This window comes from Notamacropus eugenii, chromosome 1 (assembly GCF_028372415.1).
Source record: "Notamacropus eugenii isolate mMacEug1 chromosome 1, mMacEug1.pri_v2, whole genome shotgun sequence".
Classification (NCBI taxonomy): Eukaryota; Metazoa; Chordata; class Mammalia; order Diprotodontia; family Macropodidae; genus Notamacropus; species Notamacropus eugenii.
Window position 1 is genome coordinate 727,733,272 of NC_092872.1, and position 18,860 is coordinate 727,752,131.

Consider the following 18,860-nt stretch of genomic DNA (forward strand, 5'->3'; position numbering starts at 1 on the left):
TCAAAATGTAGCTTTCAAAGCTTATCTATGATACCCACCTGACCTTTTTCTTTTGTGCATTAAAATGTTTCAATGACATATTGTAGTTTAGTTTCTTTTTTTCCTATCTTGTTTTTCCTTTTTTTTTTTATATCCTATCTGTAGTTATCCTTTTCCCCTGATTCCAGCTCCATTCTACCTCAAATTCCCACACAAGGCCATCTCTAAAAATATGTGTTTTAGTTTGATAGGTAGAATGTTTCATCACTAGACCTTCAGAACCATGGTTTGTCATTAAATGAAGCAGAGTTCTCAAGTTTTTCAAAGTTTTTTTTCTTTGCAATATTTTTATTTTTTCAGTATTGCTATTAAATAAATATCTCCTTGTTCAGCTTGCTTCATCAGTTCATGTGGGTTTCTGTAGTAGGAGGCAGAGGAGTTGAGCTGCTGACCCTGCTCCATGCTATGCTATACCAAATCCTGATTCTTGGGGTTGGGAGAGAGACAAGCTGGTTAATAAGAGCTCTGGGCAGTCAGGACAGAGGTGGGGGATGGGAGCATGCAAAGCTGGACTTCAGCTGTGGTGTTAATAGGGCTCATGACATAGGACACTCTACTTCATGTGTCCCCTGTCACTGCATGGAAGAATATTCAGACTCAGGGGTGTGTTGCCCTTAATGCTTAATGAAACAGAATCACTTCACTTTCCAGCCTTTTCATCGCCATTTTTGTCATTTTGTTGTCATTTGATAGATTGTTTTGAGACTTCCTATACAGACTCATAATCAAAACTGTCACAAAGACTTCATCCACATTGTATCTCCGAACAATGCCATTCCTGCTAACTCTAAAGAGTCGACATCAGGGCCACAATGGCCTCGAAAGACTCTTTCACTTCTGTACATGTTGATACTGAGTCTGAGAGCTGTTAAGCAAAGTGTTCTGTACACAGCTAGCGTCCGAAGCAAGATTTAAACTTGTGTGCCAGATTCCACTCAGGGTTCTAGATGGTGGATTGCTCTTTTCTGTTAGAAGATCAATACTATCCCTTCCAAATTCTAAGTTTTATAACCATGGTTGTGGCTCCTTCCTGAAACAGGTTCCATGTAGGTCTCGCTTTAAAATGAGTGCCCTGAATCTCTTCTTTTTTGGGGGAGGCCAGGGACACCCTTTTATTTCATTGGTGGTGTTTGTTCACTGTGCACTACTGTTCCTGACTCTATTTGAGATTTCCTTGGCAAAGACGCTGAGGTGGTTCTCCATTGCCTTCTCTAGCTCATTTTACAGATGAGGAGACCGAGGCAAATAGGGTCAAGTTGACTTGCCTAGGTCACAAATCTAGGAAGTGTCTGAGGCCACATTTTAATTCAGAAGGATGAGTTTTCTGAGTCCAGGCCTGGCACTGCATTCCCTGTGCCACCAGTTAATAAGCATCTATTTCTCTTCCTCCCCTGTACCGTCCCTCCCGCCTCCCCTCCCCACAATTTAGTTGTGTGTTGGGTGCATCATATATTTAATTATGTAATTCTCCTTTTAAAGAAAAAAAAGAGACTCTGAAAGGCCAGTTCATTTTCCCCCATTTCTCACTCCAGAAGTATCACCGACTTGCACGTGACAAAATCCACAACTTCTGCAGGATCCCGCAGGAGCCTAGCGAGTGCAGGATGCGGGGAGGCAGGCGGGCTTCTTGTGCCAGCCCGGCTTGAGTTTAGCTCGCCAGCTTTTAAAGGGCAGCATGTGGTCAGACCGATCGCTCTTTCTCTTTACGTTCTACTTTAACGCAGTATGATTCGGAGAGAGGTGGTAGGGGACTTCGGGGACTCGGGGTGGGGAAGAGGCAGAAAGAGAGGCTCAGAACAGATGAATGGGGGCCCCCAAACGGCTGGGGCGGACGGGGGAGGGGAGGAAGTTTGGGGGAAAGAGCCTCACGTGGCCAATCGCCGGAGTTTGACTTTGTACCTCCATCCAGAGGCTGCAGTCGGAATTACAAAAGGAAAAAAGAGCGAGTAAGCGAGGGGAGTGAGGGGAGCTAGGGGAGCTAGGAGGACCGGCGGGCAGAGAGCGAGGAGGGCTCCTGGAAGGAGCAGCGAGGCGGCGGCCGCCAGCTGCTGCGCCCCGGGCCGCTGCGCCCCTCTCCTCTGCGCCATGGCGGGCTGGGCGCCCCTCCACGGCTCCGCCGCCCCAGCTGGAGCAGCCCTGGCTCAGGGGCAGGAGGAGGACGGGGACTGACTGCCCACACAGCCCAGCGCCCGCCGCAGCGCCCCCGGCCAGTCCGTCTACCTGAGCACTTTGGGGACGCGCACGGAGCTCCTGGGAGCCAGTCCTGCGTCCTGCCCTGTCCGCAGCCCCGGAGCCGCTATGGGCGGGATGAGCCCCTGGAACTTGGTCCTCCAGACTTTCTTCCTCCTGCCTGCGGCCGGAGCCCAGAGGAGGGGCCCCGCTTCTGGAGACTATTCGCGAGCAGCGCCGGCCCCGGCTCCGGCTGCGGATGCCTGCAAAGCCGGGACCCAAGTAAGTGGCCAAGCTCTCCACTTCCCTTAAGGCAAAGAGGAGGAGGGGGTAGAGGGGGAAAGGAAGGGCAGAGAAGGAGGGAATGGGGAAAGTGGAGGAAGGAGGAGGACAGAGGAGAGGAGGTGGGAGGAGGTAGAAGAGGAGGAAGGATAAAAGGAGAGGAGGGAAAAGGGGAGAAAGAAAAAAAGGGAGAAGAGAAGGATGAAAAGAATGAAAGGAGAGGAGAAAAGGGGAAATGGGGGAAGACAGGAGGGAAGGAAAAGAAGAGGAAGGTGAAGATGGAGAGAAGGGAAGAAGAAAGAAGAGAAGAAGTAAGAAAAAGATGAGAGGAGAGGAGAACGGAGGGGGAGGAAAAGAGAAGAGAAGGGGAGGAGGATGGAAAGAAAGAATAGAGAGAAGGAAAGAGAGTGGAGAGAAGGGAAGAGAAGGAGGGAGGAGGGGAACAAGGAAGGAGGAGGAAGCATACCGGACCTGGGGCGCACGCACGGGCCAGGCTGTCCCGGGAAGCACTGAGCTGGGGCTTTCTGCCTTGCCCAAGCGCACGAAGCGAACGCTTAGTTCTCTGAAAGTGGCCCAAGTGCCGGGGTCTGGACCTCCGAGCCGCCGGGCTCGCAGCGATCATTGTTCTGCCAGTTTCAGTTGGTCCTGCGGGCCCTTCTCCTCTGCCCCCCACCCCCACCCCCTCGCGTATTTCCCGTGCACCTTTCCCCAACTTTCCTCTTGGCTCCACACCCACGGGTCTCAGTTTCCAAGCCTCCCTCACCCCCGCCCTGCACTTTTGGGGTTTGGGGCAGGCAACTCCCGCTGGCCCTGGTCTTCCCCAGCTGGGGGGACCTAAGTAGGGTGAAGGGGCTTCTCCGTGGGCCAGGTCCCCGCCTCCCAGGCTTCTTCCCCTTGCTGGCTGCAGGGAGCCCCTGGCCCCGGGCGGTGCTCTGAGCCGTGACTTCCCCCGTGGTGATGGGCGCCTTTGATCTCGGCTGCCTGCTGAGTCCCCTTCTTTTCAGGCGAGGGGGAAGGGGTAGGAGAGCCTGGGGCACTCGAGAGTGAGCAGGAGAGCAGGAAGGACTGGGAGGTGCTGGGCTGGGAGGGGGGTGTGTGTGCAGAGAGGGCTATGAGGGGCTAGCTTCTGTCTCTCCCCCTTCCCCCTTTCTTTTATATTTCCCGGCTCCCTTCCCTCTGGTTATTCATTTCCAAGACAATTCTCTAGCCTAGGGATGGATCGGGCCTCTTACAGTCCGTAAACATCCCAGCCCCAATCGGTGCAATTTTCCTCCTGTTCACAGCCCTCCGGTAGGAAAAGGGACCTTAGAAATCCTTGGGTCCAGCTCCCTCTGATTGTGTTCCGCAAGAAATCAAATGAGTTAGCCCCAAGAGGACCCCAGAGGGCACCTGACCCAACCTCTTTCATCTTCCAAGTGATAAAAACTTCAGGGCCCAGAGAAGAGAAACTACTTTAGCAGAAGTCTTCACTGGCCGCCAATTGGTTGAGCCTGGATTCAAACCCAGAGCCTCTGACTTTGGATCGCCCAGTATGGGCACACAGGTGGTGAGTGAGTGATGGGATTTTGGAAGGAGCCCAAATGGAAGTAGAACAAGTCTGAAAACGTCATCATTACAAGATGGAGAACCCATTTAGTACAGTCCTGTCATTTTACAGCAAAGGAAACTGAGGCTGTGGAAGATGAGGTCATTCACTCAAGATTACACAGAGAGCAAGCACCACAGTCTGATTTGAACCCAGCTCCCGTGACTGCTGAGACTTTCACCAGACCACACTGTGTTTTAAGATGTCTTCCTATTGAGGAGGGAGTGCAGCATGGGAAAGATGCTGGGTCCAGAATCAGAGGGCCTGGCTTCAAAGCTCATGGGGTGCATGACCTTGGGCTTGAGTCATTTAAGTACTCTGGGCATTCAGCACACCAGATGCTTCGGGCTCTGCCACTATGTCTTTAGGCCAGCTAACCCCCTACCAGAATGGAGGTGGAGGGGCTTCAGCTCCAAATTTAAACAATACCCCAGAGGAGTTATCTGAGGAAGGGGCTGGAGGAGGCCTGGGTGGGCAGGGTAATGGTTAGCCTGCCCTCCAGGTGACCTTTCTGCCTCTTACAACAGCCTGTTGACCAGATCCCAGCTTAGAACCCCCTTTGGTGATGCTTTTCCCTAAGCTGCCTGGCAGGTTTCCACATTCAGGCTCACTCTTCATTTTATTCCTGTTTTATTAGTAGAATGGAAAACAGAGGGAGGGGAATTGGGTTTTTTTTTCTGTACTCCTGGGGACTGGAAAGGAGGGGCCCAGTGGAAATGTTGATCTATTTTGTGGTCAAGCGACATTCTTATCTTTGTTGCCCTGGGAGTTGAGAGGGAAGGAGGGAGGGTGTGTGTGAGGTAGAGAACAGGGGAGAAAGCTGGAACCAAGAGCGGGGTGTTCTTTTTTTCTTTTGTAAGATAGACATGATAGTGAGACACTGAGAATGAAGCCAAACTAGGGCTCATTTAAACCATTACTGACCTGGACCAACGGTGGTTCTGATTCTGACAGAAGGCATGTTGGGGGACCATGCCATGTCTTATCAATTCCATACCATACAGATGAGCAGGAGAAGCAGCCCAGGAGGCTTGAGAGAGGACTGGCAGCTAGATGGAGCAGTGGGTAGAGTAATAGACTTGTTAGGAATGGGGCAGCTAGGTGGTGCAATGGATAGAGCACCAGTGCAGGAGTCAGGAGGACCTGAGTTCAAATCTCACCTCAGATACTTGACACTCACTAGCTGTGTGACCTTGGGCAAGTCACTTAACCCCAATTGCCTCATCCTGGGTCATCTCCAGTAATATCTGGTCACTGGATTCATAAATCTGGATCATAAATCACTGGAGGAGAAGTGAGGCTGGTGACCTGAACAGCCCTCCCTCACTCAAAACGAAGTCAAGTGCAAGTCATGTCATTATTTCTCTGATGGCATGGTCTTCTTCAGCATTGAAGGATGAACACACACTAGACTTGTTAGGAATATCAGTGTTTGAATCCTGCCCCTTTCACTCACCTTGGGGAAGTCACCTAACCTCTCAGCCTCTGGTTCCTCATTTGTGAAATGGAAATAGTAGTAATAGCACCTACCTCCCAGGGATATTGTAGGACTGAAATGAGATAAGGTATGTAGAGTGCTTTGCAATCCTTAAAGTCGTATGTAAATGTGAGCTGCTGTTACGATTAGGATTGGGTTATTATCTTTTTTGATGAGGTTCAGATAGAAACAGTCCTGGTATGGCCTGCTGGCCTGTAATTTTTTTTCATTGAATGTTCCACAGACATGCACATATGGTTAAAATAACTGCTTTCTGTAGTTGAAGAAAGGCAGTAGGAAGTCAGCTTATTTACTGTAAACTGCTAGAAACCATTCTTGGGATGATGATAAAAGCAACCACAGCCACAATGAGAATAATAGGTAGCATTTCGTAGCACCGGATACCGCGCTAAGTGCTTCACATAGACCTCATTTGATCCTCACAACAACCTGGGAAGGGAGGTGCTATTATTATCCCCATTTTACAATTGAGGAAACTGATGCAAACAGGTCATATAACTCGCCCAGAGTCATATAACTAGTGTGTATATGAAGGCAGATTTGAACTCAGGTCTTCCTGATACCAGGCCCAGTGCTTGTGATGCAGTTTTGAGGAGTTCAGAGACCCCTCAAGGACTGGAAAACAGGACAGGGCTGTCTGGCAAGAATTTGTAGATTCTAACATTCTTTAAGTCAAGTTGGCAAAGGTTTATTTTTACGGTTTTCAGCAGGCAAAAGTTCTTAAGGAACCTGTGACCTTAGAGGGGTAAAGTTAAAGTTTATATAGGATAAACAATAGTAAAACATGCTTGAAGTATGCTAAGTAGGTGATTGAGGGAAGGATTAGGAAGTGGTTAAAGAGTGGTCAGTTCGTAGAGGAACATGCACTTTCTGTATCTACTGCGCAGGCATTTTACCCAGAGTTCAGCAGGAAAAACCCAAGGAGGGGAGCACAGGGAGATGTGGTTTTTAGGTCTTCAATGTCACTGTTACCTAGTGGTCAGGGCCAACTGAGGATTGCCCAGTCTGCCCCCAGTCTGCCACCAGTCAACGTGTTGTTTGACAAGGCAGATGTAGGGAGTATACATATGTCTTAAGTCTAGGATATACATAATTTGGAGTCCAAGATGCATATAATGAGGTAGGGAGTTGGTGTAGATAGTCCAGTGGGTACTGAATATCTTTATGAGCCAGTTCAAAGACAGTTCAAACTAATAATTCCTGCAGGTGTGGTTTGTTACTATATCAGGGAGAGAGATAAGTGTTTTGCTGGGGCCCATTCATGAGTAATTGCTAGGTATAGTGTCCTTGGGCTGGGGAGAAACTGCCAGGGATAGATAGTGTTTTGATGCCAGGGAAAAATGTGATCGTGAAATTGGGGTCCAAGCACAAGCACCCAAGCACCCCATCACTTGCTCTATCTACTGGGCCACTTAACAGTCTAGATGTCCTAGCTGGACAAATCCAGAAACAGGACAATAACTTAGCATGTCCAAGATGGAACTCATTATCTTTCCCCCCAAACCCTCCACTCTTCTTAATTGTTGTTGATCAGTCATATCTGACTCCTCCTGGCCCTATTTGGGGTTTTCTTGGCAAAGATCCTAGAGTGGTTTTCCATTTCCTTCTCCAGCTTATTTGACAGATAAGAAAACTGAGACAAACAGGGTTAAGTGACTTGCCCAGGGTCACATAGCTAGGAAGTATCTGAGGCAGATTTGAACTCAGGTCTTCCTTTTCTTGCCCTCCTTATTATTGCTGAGGGCATCACCATTTTCCCAATCTATCTGGCTCCTTGACTCTTCCATCTTTTTCTATCTGTCATATACAATCTGTTAACAAGTTCTGTTGATTCCACCTTCCCAGTATCTCTTGTATACCTCCCCCTCCTTCTCTCCTCTGAAGCTGTCACCATTCTGGTGCAGGCTGTCATCAGCTCTGGTCTGACTATTGCAGTGACCTTCTACTTGATCTCTCTCGCTTGTTTCCCTACTCCATTCCAGCTACTCATCTGTCCACATCATCTGAAAGCAAAGATCTGACCATGCCACCTACTTCTTAAATAAATCCCGGTGGATCCCTCTCACCTCAAGGATCAAATTAAAATCCTCTGTTTGGTTTGTAAAGCTCTTCATATCTTGACCTTTCTTACCTCTTCAGTCTCCTTATACCATACTCACCTCCACAGATTCAGTGATATTGGCCAACTTGCAATTTCTTTTTTTTTTTTAATTTTTCATTTATTTATTTATTTGTTTTTTAATGTTCTACAGTCACTACCAAAAAACTTAGATTTTTATCCTCCCACCTACCCCCCACCACCTCCCTCTCTCCCCAAGATGCCATGCAATTCTATATAGGATCTGCATCAACTTGCAGTTTCTTGTACCAGGCCCTCAATCTCCAACTTGTAAATTTTCACCAGCTATTCCTCATCCCTGGAATTCCTTCCTCATCACTGCCTTCTGATTTCTCTGATTTCCTTCAATTCTAGCTAAAATTTCACTTTCTGCAATAATCTCATTAAATATTTCTCACTAATAATTCTCATTAATCTTAGTGTCTTTCCTCTGATGATCATCTCTGAATTCTCTTGTTTGTATGTAACTTCCTACATGCAGTCTCCTTCATTAGATTGTGAGCTCTTCATGAGTGAGGATGGCCTTTTCCCTTTCTTTGGATTCCTAAAGTTTAGTACAATGCCAGGAACATATTAAGTTCTTAATAGATACTTTGTTGCTTTGGGTTGTTGACTCCATATGTAAGTACCTCATCCTTTTCCCATGTAATTTTGATCTTCTTAGCCATCTCTATATACTTGGAAAGACCTTTGTTGCATATGGTTGGGAGACTGAGTCTTTGGGATGGTGACATCTATTAAAAAATATTATTCCTAAGTTTTTAAGCATCAACATTGATTCTTGGGAAGAGTTAGGTCTTTGGTAATAGCCTGGTTCTAGTACAGTTTATTGGTTGAAGTCCCCAAGGTATTTTGAAGATGTACTTTAAGTATGGGAATTTGTCAGGCCATTAGTGATAGAGACATTCTGTTGTATGAGTCTAGCTTTCAGATCATGTCTTGAAAGGTATTTAGTGGTGCCAAATTCTTATAGCTTGGAACAATGTATTATACTGCCTCCACCATTTTCTTGTAGGGAGATGGTAGCTGACTTCCTCCTTTTTGTTCTTATTGGAGGTAGAGAAATACAAGATTGATTTCTTTGTCTGGGCTTCTTAAAAATCTTCATACTGTATTTTTGGTGGCAATGGCCAGGTCCTAAATCACAGTCATGAACCCCTCTATTTCTACAGACAGATCAACACGATACAGCCATTTCTTTGTTAACACGTTGTTGGCTGAGTCCATGATGATGTTGCCCATGGAGGGCTTTTTGATTTCATTCTTGGAACTTAGTCCTTTCATGGAACATATCTGAAGGTGAACTACTTTGACAATCTAATGGTATGTTCCTGTTTTCAGCCTTGGCTGTTGCTCTGTCAAGTGATGTCTGCTTATTCCAAAAGTATTTTCATGGGTTTTTTACCTTGTCATGTACCCTAAGTTTTCTGAGTCACCTCTCTCTTATATGATTTGAGTGTATTAATCTTTCCATGGCTACTGTAGGATGATGGGCCCTATGTTTTGCTGATTCTAGAATGGCTTTTACTTGGGTATTCTTCAAATCCATCATGATCTGTTCTTAAGCCCCTCAAGTATACAGTGAGACTGATATTGCATAGTTGTTGATCGCTTTAAATGAGTTCGTCCCATTAGTTTGATTTCAGAATACCAGAAAGTCCCTTAGTGTATTCAGCCACAACCTTCTCCTTAACATCTTTATGCTACATGTACCTGGCCTGGAGGTGATGAAAGTTTTGTAGGCGTCACCATCACCCAGTGGGGCAACTAGGTGGCACAGTGGATAGAGTACTGGACCTGTTCTCAGGAGGATTCAAGTTCAAATCTGGTTTCAGACACTTACTGGCAGTGTTACTGTGGGCAAGTTACTTAATCTCTGTTTGCCTCAGTTTCCTCCTCTGGAAAATGGGGATAATAATGGCACCTCTCTCCTAGGATTGATGTGAGGGTCAAATGAGATAATAATTGTAAAGTACTTGGCACATAGTAGGCACTTAATAAATGTTGACTGATTGCTTAATAGTCCAATGTCAAGGATTGTAGAGTGGATGGAATGGTGAACTGAGTCAGGGAGACCAAGGCTCAATGTCTTCCTTAGATACTTCTTAGCCTTGGACAGGGCAACCAAATGGCTCAGTGAATAGAGTCCTGGGCTTGGAACTGGGAAATCATCTTCATGAGTTCAAATCCAACTTTAGCTGTGTGACCCTAGGCAAGTCACCTGACCCTGTTTGCCTCAGTTTTTCAAATGTAAAAAGAAGCTGGAGAAGGAAATGACAAACCACTCTGGTATCTTTGCCAAGAAAACCCTAAATGGGGTCACAAGGAGTTGGACATGACTGAACAACAAAACAGCCTTGGACAGCTCACTTTACTTTCTCTGTTTGCTCATCAATAAAGTGGGGACCATCATAATCCATTCTTCCCTGGGCTGTTGCATTCGATGAGATAATGTATGTAGAGCACTTTGAAAACCTTAAAGAACTAGATTATGTCTGGGATGATTATCATGGTCATCGCATTTGTGTCTGCTTCACACTTCTTGTTAATTTTTAATTTTCGTTTTTGTTTTAATGTACTTTTAAGTGTTAACTCTCCCCATCATTGGTACTACATATTGACTTTCCCTTTCCCTTGCCTTTTAGCAAAGTGAGTTGAACTCTTTCTTATGGACTATAAAGAGAGACCCTCCATCCTACTTTTTTGGCACAATTCACGTGCCATACACACGGGTCTGGGACTTCATTCCTGAGAACTCCAAAGCGGCCTTCCAACAGAGCAGCATTGTGTACTTTGAGCTGGACCTCACAGACCCTTACACTATCTCTGCCCTCACCAGCTGCCAGCTGTTGCCACAGGGTGAGAACCTCCAGGATGTGCTTCCACAGGACATCTACTGCAGGCTCAAGCGCCACCTGGACTATGTGAAGTTGATGATGCCCTCGTGGATGACTCCAGATCAGCGAGGGAAGGGCCTCTATGCTGATTACCTTTTCAATGCCATCGCAGGGAATTGGGAGAGGAAGAGACCTGTGTGGGTGATGCTGATGGTGAATTCTTTGACTGAAGTGGACATTAAGTCTCGTGGGGTGCCAGTGTTAGATCTGTACCTTGCCCAGGAGGCTGAACGCCTCAGGAAACGGACTGGGGCAGTAGAAAAAGTAGAAGAACAATGTCATCCACTGAATGGATTGAACTTTTCTCAGGTGAGAATTGTTTTGGTGTGAAATAATATTTGGCGTTGACTCTAGGATTTAATATGGAGTTAAAATACAGCCAGGTCCCAATTAGTGCAAATAATGAATCTCTGAAATGGTCACATGTATTTGAATTTTCACTCTTGCAGTTAGAATTATGTAAAATGTAGTAATTAGTTCCAGGCCAACATACAGTTCTGCATAATAATTGGTGTGTACATGTATGTGTATATATATATATGTATATAGTGTGTATGTTTTCTCTCTCTAAACCACAGAGAAACCTTGGGCACTAATTGAGACAAGGTTCTCTGCGTTAGGGTAGAGGCATGTGTTGCATTGTTTTCTATCCAAGCAAGAACTCCAGTTGCTGAGAAAAGGCACCAGGGGAAAGCCTATATATATAGGCATATGGGGCAGCTATGGGATCTGTGCTTTCAGTGATATAGAGGACCTGTAGGTGAGGAAGCTCCTTCCACCCATGCAAATTGGCACCTTCTTTGCAACGTATGATCTTAGAGAATGCCTGGAACACAGAGGGGGATAAGCTATTTGTCCAGGAATGTACAGCTGGGATGTATCAGAGGCCGTATGTGAACTCAGATCTTTCTGTCTTTGAGGCCACCTCTCTATGTATCATATCACATGCTTGTGTGGTGATGTGTCTCTCTACATATATTATATATGTGTTATATACATGTTATGGCTCTGGGTTTATTAGACTCTGCCCCTGAAATAGAATGACATGTCTTCTGCAGTGTACTAGTACATAGATTTCCTTTTCTTGACATATCCAAGGGACAGCTAGGGTTTTCAGCTGGAATTGGGTCCTGTGATTTCATTGGTGATGATACTCCCTCCACTATTGGAGGCTGGTACTTTCTCTGTGTAGTATGTAGCTTTAGGGAGCTGCATGCAATGCTGAGGGGTTATTACTTTCCCAGGATCATGCAGTCATGCTGTATCACTGGCAGTGCTTGAACCAAGGTCTTCCGGACTTTAAGGCTTCCTCTTTATCCATGATGTTTTTGTTTTTTTTTTGTTAGGCAGTTGAGGTTAAGTGACTTGCCTAGGGTCATATAGCTAGTAAGTATCTGAAGCAGGATTTAAATTCAGGTCTTTCTGACTTCTAGTCCAACATTCTTACTCACTGTACCACCTAGCTACCTCTTTTGGATTATTTTCTAGGCACCTCAAACTAAAGATGTCCAAAACCGAACTCTATCTTTTCCTTCCAAACCCTCTACTTCTCCTAGGTTTCATCTTATTATGGATGGAACAACCATCCCCTAGTTACTCAGGCTCACAAATTGGGTGTCATCTTTACCTCAACCACCCCACATATCTCATCCATTTCCACATTTTGTCTTCCAAGATCTCTCCTAGGTGCCCTTCTCTCTACTTGTCTCGCCATTACTGCGATCACATGGCCCTCATCACTGCTTGTTTGGTGATACAATAGCCTACTGTGTGCTCTCCCTGCCTCTTCCTTTCTCATTCCAATCCATCCTTGACTTAGCTGCCAACGTGATTTTGCTAAAGACCAGGTCTGACCATGTTCTGCCTCCTACTATTAAACTCCTGGGACTCCCTATTATCCCCAGGATGAAGTACAGAGCCCTCCTTTTGTCTGTTAAGGTTGCTTTCACAACCTGGTTGCGTCCTGTCTTTTTGGGCTATGTAATGTTGTACTCCCCTGTAGTCTATGATTCAGCAACACTAGCCTACTTCTTGTCCCTTGTATTTGATCCTCCATGTCCCATCTTTGTGCCTTTGCCCTTGTTCTATGCCCACGATGCTTTCTTTTCTCATCTGTGTTTCTTGGTTTTCCTGTCTTCTTTCAAGATTCAACTCAACCACTGTTCAGCATGTACCCTAAGAAAGTTATTGACTAAAAGATAAGCCCCCGACAAGCTAAAATATTTATAGCAGCCCTGTTTGTCATAGCAAACAACTGGAAACAAACCAGATGCCCATCAACAAGGAGTGGTTCTTGAATGTAGTGGGATATGATGGTTTTGGAAGAAATGGTGACCATGATGGAAGTGAGGTTAGCAAAGCCAAGAAAACGACATATACAATGACTGCAGTGTGGATATAAGAACTGCAGCCATGGAAGAATAAAAAATGAAGGTTGTGAATTATAAAAAATCGAGGTGGGTCCTAAAGAAGACATAGGAGAATATATTTCCTGCCCACTCCTATGTAGAGGTTGAGGGCCCACCGGTGTGGAGCATTGCACACAGTGTCAGGTTTGGTTTTTTTTATGTGTGTGTATTGAGAAAGTTTGTCTAAACTTTTAACACTTCTTATTTTCTTTTTAAAAAGTTCTCTGTCATAAGTGATATAACCCTCTGTAAGGGGAAGGAAGGGGACACAGGGGAAATCTTGGTGATGTTAAAACAAAGATGCTAATAAATGTCTAAGGAAAAGACAAGTCAAATCCCACCCAGTCTACCAGAGGCCCTATTTTGGTTCTTTGTCACATTCTGTGGCTATCAGAGAAGCACTAATGCTTCATATCTGGGCTCCCTCGCTATCACCACAGGCCAGACAAGCCTCTTTCTCTGGTTTCATGCGTTCTTGAGGATGACTTTCATCCTCCCTTTTGTGGGCAGGTCATCACTAATGTGCCCACCTCCTTGACTCACTCAGAGGAGTGACCTGATTCATCTCACAGGAGAGCGGCTCTGCCCCTCCATAGCTAACTGACTGGGGAAGGACAGATGGTGCACTTACTCCTTGTGGCAAGGGAGGCTTTGCCCTGGTGCCTTTTCTCAGCAACTGGAGTTCTTGCTTGGATAGAAAACAATGCAACACATGCCTTTACCCTAACTCAGAGAAGCTTGTCTCAATCAGTGCCCAAGGTTTCTCTGTGGTTTAGAGAGAGAAAACATTTTTCACTGGTAAAGTGAGATTATTTTTATTTTACTCTAATGTGAAACACTTCACTCGTTTTTCCTTCCTTGAGAAAGGCTTGGATAGTCTCTCTCTCTCTCTCTCTCTCTCTCTCTCTCTCTCTCTCTCTCACTCTCTGTCTCCTCTCTCCTCTCTGTCTCTCTCTGTCTCCCCTCTCTCTTCCTTTTAATTTCTTTTATTTTAATATTTATTTGATGGGCTTTGTTTTTACATCACTTTTATTTCCTGATAAATAAAGAAAAGTAGTTAAATAAAACAGTGGATTTGACTGACAGTCCATGCAACATTCCATACCTGTAGTCCACCACCTTGCTAGCCAAAAGGAGGGAAATGTATTTCATTGTAAGTCACCTGAAACAGAAGTTAGATATAAAATAATATGCTGAATGCTGATGTCTTTCTATGTTGTTTTCACACATTGTGGTTACTTTGTATATGTTCTTCCTTCTTCCCTCTGAATCAATTTATAGAAGGAGAGGCAGAATAGTATAGTAGAAAGCTTTCTGGTCTGGGCTTTGAGCCTGGGTTGGCCAGTTGCCGCCAGGTGACACAGTGGATAGAGCTCCAGACTTGGAGTCAGGAAGACTCATCTTCCTGAGTTCATGTCCCACCTCAGACACTTACTAGCTGTGTGACTCTTGGCAAGTCACTCTCATTTGCCACAGTTTCCTCATCTGGAAGATGAGCTGGAGAAGGAAGTGGCAAACCACTTCCAGTATCTCTGCCAAGAAAACCCCAAATGGGGTCACAAAAAATTGGACATGACTGGACGGTGATTTTTGGGACCTTGGGCATACTTTCTCACTTTGAGCCTCTCAGTTTCTTAATCTATAAAATGCAAGGGTCGGACTAGCTGACTTCAAAGACTCCTTCTGTCTCTAATGTGTATTTCTCTGAATTTCTTATAATGGTTGCTTTTTATGGTGACTCAGTTCCCTTATGGTCTCAGCCTCAGGGTCTCTTTGGAGCCATCTTTGTGCACTAGTACCTTCATTTCCTATTCCCCCTCCCCCCAACTTCTAATTCCAATAATCATAACCAAATCAAAGCTAATGTTTGCCCTTGAATCACTATTCTATCTAATTTTCTCTTTTAATATATTCCTCCCTGGCCACCACTTCCTTCTGTGTATTGTCTTCCCTAATTAGAATGTAAGCCCTGGTGGGCAGGGGCTGTCTTGTTTGCTTATATTTGTATCCCCAGGGCTTAGTGCAGTGCCCAGCTAAGCACTTGATAGATGTTCATTCAATCATTCATTCACACAACACCGGTTTACTCAGTCCATTTCCTAAGCAGTGGACACCCGATTTGATCCCATTTTTGTCCCTTTTTTGGTGGGGGGAGGTTTCCAGCATACAAAGTGCGGCTATGAATATTCTGATATATCTGAGACTTTTCTGTTATTTACCTCCTTGGGATGTATATGTGCCCAGGAGGGGACTGACTGGATCAAAAGTTGCCTCCTTCCCTTTCGTCTGTATCTTGAGAAGATGTCAGTGTTTCAGGATTGGATGTGTGTGAGAGTGGGTGAGGAGTTCTAGGCATGGATGGGCGGAGGACTCACGGCTTTATCTCATATACATGCCTCTACTGACCTTTTCACTTAACCCCAGGGTTTACTCCTGGTCTCCTGAATAAAAATAATAACAATTAACAATGATTATAGCTAGCATATATAGTACTTTGGTATTTTCAATGTACTTTATAGGTAGGATCTGAATAATAATATGGATTATTTAATAATAAATGGAGCAAGCATCTTACTGGAGTGGGTCTGGGAAGAGGGTGTTAGGGCCCTATTGTGCATCTCATTGAAGGGGCCATGACACTGACCCTGACTTCCAGGAATGGGTTGGAGTCCCAGGGGTGGGGAACCTGCAGCCTCGAGGTTCCCTAGATTGGACAGTAGTTAGCCTGAGGTTTTTAATCTACAAAGAAGTAGAAGGTAATTTCCAGAGAGTGCTGATAACTGCAGGTTTGAGGACAAGGATAGTTTCATTCTGGCTTCACACCTCAGGGCCTAGCCTGATGCCTGGTACTTGGTAGATGTTTGGTGGTTGATGGTAGTGAACCACAAAGGACTAGTGTTGGAGGGGGCACTTGGACTGTGCCTGAGCGGAAGCTAGGGATTCTAGGCTGCAGAGGTGAGGAGGGAGAGCCCTCTAGACACAAGCCTTTATAAAACACATGAGGGAGAAAATGCGATCCCTATCCAGGCTCTGGCAGAGATCCTCTTCTGTCCTGACAGCTATCCTAAAGGCCAGTTGAAATGTCACAGTGCAGACTCTCCCCCATTCATCTGCTACAAGGCCTGGACTGGAGTGGCTTGGGAAGTCCCTAGGGGCTGGAGATACCCTCAGCTCAACTGGTTTAGGAGAGCTCTGTAGGGATCACTGTGGCCTCTGGATACACCACAGTAGTTGTGGACCATTCTAGGATGGAAGTTCTTGGCTTTTTGGAAGTGGTCTCTTACTCTTGTCATCTGGAACCCTTTGCCCTCTAGGTTGGATTCCTAGGATTCAAGGTTCTTATGACTAGAGGCTGGGCCTCAGAAGAACAGACTGGGCCTAGGGATTGCCTCAAGGCTGAGAGAAAACTTCCCATCACATTATATTTATATTATATTTCGATTTATTTGGCTATACATCAAGGTTTTATTTGTTATGGATTATTCCTGCCAATAGATGGCACTAACATTTTAGAGCTTCCTCTCAGGTAGCTTGTGATGCTCTTTAGAGCAGGGACTTTTAATCTTTTGTAGGTCAGGGAGCCCTCAGGCAGCCTGCTGAAGCCAGGGGCCCCCTTCTCAGAACAATGTCTTTTTCATACATAAGCTGAAATACAGAGGATTACAAGGGAAAATAATTCTACTGCAATGCATTTATCAATGCATTATTTTTTTTAACGTTCATAGGCCCCAAACCAAAGATCTGCATGCTAAAGTATGGCAGAAGGTGTCACTTTTGGTATCTTCTGTTCTCACCCCACCACCCCTTTTCTGGCATACACATCCAGAGTTTTAAAAAAAGTTTCCCATCCTGATAGTCCATTCTCTAAAGCAGTCCTTGAAACTAGAAGAGTGGAAAGGCATGATTTAAAAAGATGAAATTTCATGCCTTCATTGAAGTCTTTAAAATTATTAAATGGAAAGGGACCAAGGTGGAATTTGGGCCACGGTACACTAGAGAAAAGAGGGCATTTCTTGAGCCCCTGTCTTGCTAGGGCATTCAGAAGGCTTTTCATATTGCTTTGGGATGGGAGTTTAGAATTATAGATTGAGAGTGGGAAGGGGCATCTGTCCCAAACTTGTCCTCCTACTCATTTTAGAGATTAGTAAATTGAGATTCACAGGGGTGAATCTCACCTACTTTGCCTAAAATCACTCAGACACTAAGTGGCAAAGTCTAGGTTTGAACCCATGTTCTCTGATTTCAAAGAAGGTAATTGACTTTCCTCTATGATTAGAGAGTGGGCAAAATTTGTGAGACCAGTTTTGTTTTTTGCCTTGTGGAATCCTCATTAACTTGACTTTTGTGTTGGGTTTTAAGGTTTGCAAGAGAGGGGTAGCATGGCGTAATGGGTAGAGAGTGAGCCGTGGAGTTGGAAAGATTTGGGATCGATCTCACTTATCCCTTGTAGTCATTGTGTGACCCTGGGAAGTTCATGTAATTCTCCAGTGCTTCAGGTGACTTAGAGTATTGAGGTATAAAGTAAATTTCAGGCAGTAGAGGGCTCTATCTCACCTGGAGTTTTCTGTATCAGTGAAATCATAGATCCCATTAAAAAATGGTTTGCAAAAAATGTTTTCTGTACATGATGTAATTTGAGCCTCCCAGTAACTTTGTACTAGGTAGGCATTACACTTAGGCATGCAGAGAGTGTGGGCTAGTTATAGGGAAATAGTGCCCTTGGACCTTTTTCCTTCCCCCTATAATGTGTTGTAAGCATGTCTATGGTACTTACTGTAGGTGTTATCTCCCTTTTACAATGGAGGAAACTGAAGTTTAGAGAATTTATGTGACATAACAGTCACATAACTGATGTCAGAGGTGGGATACCAACTCGTTTCCCCCAATTTCAAGCCTAGCACTTTCTTCTCTACAACAGAGTGCCTCTCTTTATATGGAGCCTACTTCCCTCATGGTGCTCATGGTATAGGTGATTCTCACTATATCTGGGCACAGTACAGTGAATGGACAGAGTATTTCCAAGTCTTCCCCTCTTCCTAGCCTCACTGCCCCACAGAAGGCCGTTCATCATTTCTGCCTATACAGGTGCCCAGTAGGTCTTTAAATGCTTATTGGCTGATCAGCATTGAAGGCACTTATGTTGTTTGATGCTGTTGAATTGTTGTTTTGTTTTAAGGCAGGGTCTTAGGAGTTGTGTCTAACCAAAGATTGGGCTGTTACTGAATGTTTGGTTCTGACCACAAGAAACAAACAGGGAAAGGTGAGAGGATGGCCAAAGGAATTAGACATGATTGGCCCTGGTTTATCACAGCGTTCACAACAGCTGCTGCGCCTCCTAGCCAAGATTTCCTAATCCCTTCAAGGTCGTTGTAGGTGCCATAGAATGGGTGCCAGCAATCTATTTTTATAACACTTCTTGCTTCTCTCTGTATTTTCCCAGCCTAATAGTTATGTCATACTTTGGTACTCTGGGCATAAATGGGCTGATACACTGGTTTTTTTGGGATTCCTCCTGGAGATGGTAACAGTATTTTCAATAAAGGGGAAAAGAAAACTGTTCCTTGAGGACCCCACGTGGACATTTGATGTTTTTGGCTATGACTTCTGGCTGTCTGTGTTAGTTTCAGTAGATACATGTAATGACTTGAGCATCCTGTGTTGGAAAGGATGCTGGACCAGCTCTGCATCTTCCATTGCGTTATCATGTGACACCTGAAGAATTCTATGAGCCTTACTTTCTGTCATGACAAAGAGCAGGAGTTAACATTTTTTTGTGTGTGTCTTGGACCTCTTTAGCTGTTTGGGGAAGCCTACGGACCCAGTCTTAATAAACATGTTTACAGGACTTTTATTCCATTTATAA

General features: G+C 45.0%; 1 protein-coding gene across 2 annotated transcripts in view; it reads left to right on the forward strand.

Annotated features, from left to right (window-relative positions):
* The first annotated feature begins 2,221 nt into the window (after positions 1–2,221).
* The window catches only part of TRABD2A (TraB domain containing 2A), a 59,329-nt gene continuing 42,690 nt past the window's right edge, over positions 2,222–18,860 (forward strand). The window contains exons 1-2 of one of the 2 annotated variants that reach the window (XM_072637005.1): positions 2,222–2,490; positions 10,338–10,898. In XM_072637005.1, coding sequence (XP_072493106.1) covers positions 2,338–2,490; positions 10,338–10,898 — 714 coding nt within the window. In that variant the 5' untranslated portion in view covers positions 2,222–2,337. The remainder of the gene's footprint in view (positions 2,491–10,337; positions 10,899–18,860) is intronic. The other variant, XR_011973030.1, reaches the window with a different exon arrangement.